This window comes from Tachyglossus aculeatus, chromosome 18 (genome assembly GCF_015852505.1).
Source record: "Tachyglossus aculeatus isolate mTacAcu1 chromosome 18, mTacAcu1.pri, whole genome shotgun sequence".
Lineage (NCBI taxonomy): Eukaryota > Metazoa > Chordata > Mammalia > Monotremata > Tachyglossidae > Tachyglossus > Tachyglossus aculeatus.
Genome location: NC_052083.1, coordinates 1,728,212 through 1,733,829, shown reverse-complemented (window position 1 = coordinate 1,733,829; position 5,618 = coordinate 1,728,212). Strand labels below are relative to the sequence as shown.

The 5,618-nt window shown below is 54.6% G+C and overlaps 1 protein-coding gene across 1 annotated transcript; it reads left to right on the top strand.

Moving 5' to 3' along the window:
- The first annotated feature begins 1,041 nt into the window (after positions 1–1,041).
- On the top strand, positions 1,042–5,216 carry LOC119940434 (ly6/PLAUR domain-containing protein 2-like). The gene is made up of 3 exons (XM_038760693.1): positions 1,042–1,107; positions 4,636–4,755; positions 4,971–5,216. Exons 1-3 carry the CDS (start codon positions 1,044–1,046, stop codon positions 5,180–5,182), a joined length of 396 nt encoding a protein of 131 aa, XP_038616621.1. The 5' UTR covers positions 1,042–1,043; the 3' UTR covers positions 5,183–5,216.
- Positions 5,217–5,618: the final 402 nt, after the last annotated feature.

Genomic DNA, 5,618 nt, shown 5'->3' with positions numbered 1-5,618 from the left:
CTGCCCAGTCTTCATGGCCCAGGATGCCCACCTCCCTCTGTGGCCCCATCAGGTCAGGTGGGTGACCATTCGTCTTCCATCGCCATCCCTGAATCTCCTGAGAGGTGGACAGTGGCCCTTAACTAGCAGCAGGAATGATTTGGCTTAGGGAGGAGGAAAATCTTGAGGTTGTGAATGCTGGCGTGAGAAATGTGGTGAGACTGTGCTCCTTCTCCCTGTGGATATTTATTAAACACCCAGTCAGTGGTACTATGTGTACAGAGCACTGTACTAAGTATTTGGGAGAGTGCAATATAACAGAGCTGATAGAAATGTTCACTGCCTGCAAAGAGCTTACAGTCTAGAGTGGGAGACAGACATTACTATTAAAAAAATTATGGATATGTACATAGTGCTGTGGGGTTGAGGGAGGGGTGAATAAGGTATGCATATGAGAGACACCTCACACAACACTTCCCTCCTCTGTGGTGTCCCCCTTCCCCCTAACCCTTCCCCAGCCTCCAACTTGGAGGGAGGGGAATGGATGGGATGACCTCTCCATGTCCCCAGAGGAGTCCAGTCCCAGCATGGCTGGGGAGAGGGAGGTAAAATGAAGTCCCTGAGGCCTTGCTCCACCCGTGGGGATGGAGGCTCCGGGGCCAAGCAGGTGGCAGCCAATCCTGTCTGCGAGCAAGGAGTCAGCCAGGGGCGTTGGTATCAGCTGGAGCGGGGAGAGGTGGGTGGGGGAAAGGAGGGCGTCGATCTGGCCCGGGACCTGCTGTTCCTTCTGGAAACAGGCTGAAAGGGGCTGATGAGAGAGACCGGGAGAGCACCCGAGAAGAAAACAGAAGGGGAGGGAACAAGGGTGGATCCCACATAATCAGTTTCTGTGTCAAAGCAATTACTTGCAGCCCTCTATAATTTGGTCTCCGGATTAGCAGGTGACCTGAAGCCCAGCTGCAGCCAGCTTCCCCAGCGGAGCGGAGCAGAGTGGTTACATAGCTGCCCGTGGCTGAGGGAATCCCGCCTCAACTGCTGCTGCCGCTCCCTAGAGCTCGAGCCAGATGAAGATGGTTCTGCGGGCATCAGTGCTGGTGGTGCTGACAGTGGCTCTGTGCACAGAGCTGGGTGAGGCCCGACTCGGGGTGCCTAGAGTAGACCTAGAGATGGTAGGGTGGGGGGCAGAGAGAACCGACCCTATCCTACTGGTGGATCCCCCTGTCCCCTTGCTACACCTCAGGGGAACAGAATCAACAGGGCAGACATTCCCAGGTGATCCTGGCCCCTCCCTTTAGGGGTCCACACTCTGAGAGACCACTGACTCAGTGTGGATGAGGTTGACGCCTCCCTACCTGGAGGTAGGGGGCTGGACAGGAAAACATCTTCTAGCCCCATGCTTGCAGGACTAAGTGGGGAGGGGGTTGGAGGCCTCGGGGTCCCTGAGGTCTTTTCTTCCTAATTTCCTTGCGGTTGGTCAAGACTTAACTCTTGAATATCCACAGTCCTGAAGCCGGTGGATGGGAGATGGGAGCTGGGAACTGGATCGTGAGGAAACCTCACCTGAAACAGGAAACGCTCATTTGCTGAATGAACCCTTCAGTCAAGTGGCTCTCAAGGGACTGGCTTGGGTTTCCTCTGTTTTCCTCATTCCTGCTCCCCTCCCAAAGTCTAACCTTAATGTCTTTTGCTGGGAGAGGAGCGGCGGAGTCAGGTAATGCAGCCTGGGTTGGGGGAGTTTGCACCCTGGATGGCCAGGACCCCTCCCTGCTGGCTGCGGTGGGGTCTTCATGCTGAGTTGAAGATGGAAGTGAGGAAAACTGGGGTGTGTGGATGAGACCAAGGGAAGATGGTGCCAAACTCAGCCTTTCCCCAGCTGTGCCATGCCCTGGTGAGGAGGGGGTTTCTTTTTCCTTTTCCAAGTTACCTGTCTTGCTTTTCTACAACCTTCTCTGTGTCAGGACCCCTCTACCTCCTCATTCCCTGTCTTATTACCTGCTCAATCAGCCGGGTCTGGACCCAAGCTGAGGGGTCTGTTGTCTCCTGCCCTTGGAGCTTCCAGAAAAAAGGGTCTCTGGTGGTTTGAAGTGTTCTAGCCCTGAATGATCACTAACCCATGTGGACAGACAATTGGGTGGGACTGGTAGCCAGGGCCATAGTGCTGGGGAGGTGGGGAAGACTTTCCTTCTAAAATTCACTCCTATAGCTTCTCCCAACACCCTTAGCCTCTAGTGGAGATTCAGGAAAGGGGGGAACCTCATGACTCTGGCCATAGATGTTGGGGGAGGGAGAGCTGGGTGCTAATCATTTCTGGCCCCATTGGGCTGAAAGGAGGGTCCGTTCTGGGCCCATCTCACTCCAGAAGAGGGAGGGACTCAGATATTATTGATATTTGTTAAGCACTTATTCTGTGCCAAGCTCTCTTTCATTCATTCAGTTGTATTTGTTGAGCGCTTACTATGTGCAGAGCACAGTACTAAGCGTTTGGGAAGTACAAGTTTGTAACATAGAGACGGTCTCTACCCAATAGGGGCCTTACAGTCTCTTCTAAGCACTAGGGTAGTTACAGAATTACCAGGGTGGACACAGTCCCTGTCCCACATGGGGTTCACAGTCTACGTAGGCAGGAGTAGGATTTCATACCCATTTTACAGATGAGGACACTGAGATGTGAAATGACTTGCCCAGGGTCACAGAGCAGACCAATGGCAGAGCTGGGATTAGAACCCAGATCAGAGAACAGACAATGCAAAACACATTGTCAGAGGGAGACCCTCTGAGTCTTCCAGCCGTGGGCTAGGCACTGAGACATTCTGGCTACCAGCAAAACCAAGAAGCCCCTTGAGGGGTGTGGAGGAAGTAGTACCGGCAGTGGAGAGAAAGCGGAGGCTGACACCCCATAACGATGACAATAGTAACATGGCAGCATCCCACTCCCCAAGCTCCGTGCTCCCCAATGATAATGTGGTGGCAGAACCTGCTCCCCAGCCTCTATGCTAGCAGGAGGGGTCGTTGCCATCCTGGGTGTGAACGCCCTCAGCCCAGGCTGAATTGCTTGACTCCACTGCTCTTCTCCCAGCAAGAGGTATTAAGGTTAGACTTTGGAAGGGGAGCAGGAATGAGGAAAAGAGGGGAAACCCAAGCCAGATCCTTGAGAGCCACTTGCCTGAAGGGTTCATTGGACAAATGAGGGTTTCTTGCATCAAGTGAGGATTCCCCAGTAGTAATGCAGTGGCAATATCCAGCTTCCAGGCTCCATACTCTCTGGCTGGGTACAGTAAGGCCCAATGACCTGGTCAGGGGAGGGCTGGGCCAGCGTATGGTCAGCAGGGGAGTATCAGGGATGGGTTGGGTTTTGTGTTTTTTCCCTCCTCTGGCCACCCCCCTCCTTTCAGCCCTGGTTGGCATCACACAGGATGAGCTGGGTCTTGGTCAGAACTGGAACAAATGGGGCCCAAATACTTTTGGGATGAAGGAAATGCTACAGCTTTGCCCTTCACCCAGACCAACTCCAAAAAGTTGGGGTCCATGCCACCCCAAAGCCAGAACCCCTCTTGCCCTTCCCTCCCCACCCCACCGCTTGATAGTTGGCACTGCTTGATGGCAGCATTGCTCATCAATTGTATTTATTGAGCGCTTACTGTGTGCAGAGCACTGTACTAAGCGCTTGGGAAGTACATTGCAGTGGTGTTGGGTTGGTTCCTCTTTAGTTTCCACTTCCAGAGACTGAGTGGTCCCGACTATACACTCTCCACTTTCTGACCCTCTGAAGGGCCCAGATCTGTGTGCGCACAAACCTACGTGTGTACATGTGTGTAAGAGTGCATGCCTTTGCAGGTGGGGGTGCTTCTGTGCAAACCGTGTCAATATTTGGGTATGGTTGGGTGTTTTGCCTATGTGTTCGTGTACACGTATGTAGGGGTGTGAGCCATCCTCCTGGTCAGAGGGAGGCCCTTCAAGGACAGGGACTGTGTCCCCTCCTGACCTCCAGGCAGTCTGGAGGGAGGGAGCGTGTTCGCCGTCCTTGCCCTCCACACCCCAGCCTGTCATCGCAGGTTAGCAGTCAGCTCCCCTTTCTGACATCATCTCTGCTGCCCCGCAAGGTTGACCGAGCTGGGATTGGACTGCTAATGGGGCATGAAGCCGCTCCCACCTGCAGCAGGCAAAGTGCCAGCTTGCCACCCCAAGGTGTGCTCTCCCTCCCTTGCCTGTTGCCCCAGGTAAAGCTCAGCTGAACCAGCTGGTCGACGCCCTGCAGGAGGCAGGAACATACATGGCACGGCAGGGCAGTGGACAGCCCAGCTCCGTCCCCCCAGGGCATGGACCCCTTGGGTCACAGTGGGGTCATGGTCTGCCTCCGGGCGAGGCATCTCTCTGGGTCCCGGCCAGCCCACCGCATGGGGAAGGTCAAAGGGCAGGAATCCCAGGCATCCAGAAAGCCACAATCACATCCTGCACAGATGCCCTGGGCCACCTGGCAGGTACAGCAAGAGGGATTTCAGCCAGACCTCAGGTGGGGATAAGGGGAAAAGTGGAAGCCCTGAGCTTTCTCTTGGCCTGTCTGCATCAGCTGGGCCCTCGCTCTGATGACCTGCAAGATGATGCTGAGGGAAAGGAGGCTGAGTTGGATGGGTCCTTTGGGGTGCCCTCCCTCTGCAGGTGCGGCCCTGTGGTGCTACACCTGTCCCCAGGAGACTGACCTCTCCCAGTGCACACACGTCATCAACTGCTCCCCGGAGGACACCATGTGCAAGACTACCACTTACTCTGTGGACTCAGGTAAGGGCGACAGCGAGTTGAGGGAGGGGAGGGATGGAGAGAGGAGAGAAATGGGCGGAAGGAGCTGGGCAGTGGGGCTCCTGTCCAAATTGTTTTCAGGTTGATCCTTTCATATCCAAGTTTCCAAATGTCCCATCAGCCCTGCTCCAGGGTCTCCAGTTCTTGCTTCTCTCTGTCACTCATTCATTCCCCTCATGACTCTTCCTCCCCCTCAGGTTACCCCTTCTTTGGCAACATCACCGTCACCAAGGGCTGCGCCAGCAAATGTGTCCCCTCCGACGTGGATGGCATCGGGATCACTCGGCCCGTGTCCTGCTGCAACACAGACCTGTGCAATGCAGACGGGGCGGCCAGCCTGACGGGCAGCACCCTGACCCTGGGGGCAGCCGCTGCTCTCACCCATCTCCTGCTCCAGCTCTGGCTGTAACTGGTCCTGTCCCTCAGGCAAGCAGTGGAATTTATTCAGCACTTACTGTGTGCAGAGCCCTGTACTAAGCACTTGGGCGAGTACAATATAACAGCGGTGGTAGATTTAATTAATTCATTCAATCGTATTTATTGAGTGCCTACTGTGTGCAGAGCACTGTACTAAGGCTTGCTCCTGGCCTACAAGGAACTTCAGTTTAGAAAGGGAGACAGACATTAAGCTGTATCCTGGCATTTCCTTTATCTGCAATTTAAGGATATTTACCTACATGCTGTGGGGCTGGGGAGACAGGGCCAGGGGTGAGGAGCAAAAGCCTAAAGGGAACAGATTACAGTGCATATAGGGCATACAGAGGGGAAGGCAGGGAGGGGAAATGAGGGCTTAGTAGGGGAAGGCTAAGGAACTCTGTCTGGGAAGAGGGAGAGCCGGGAGGGTA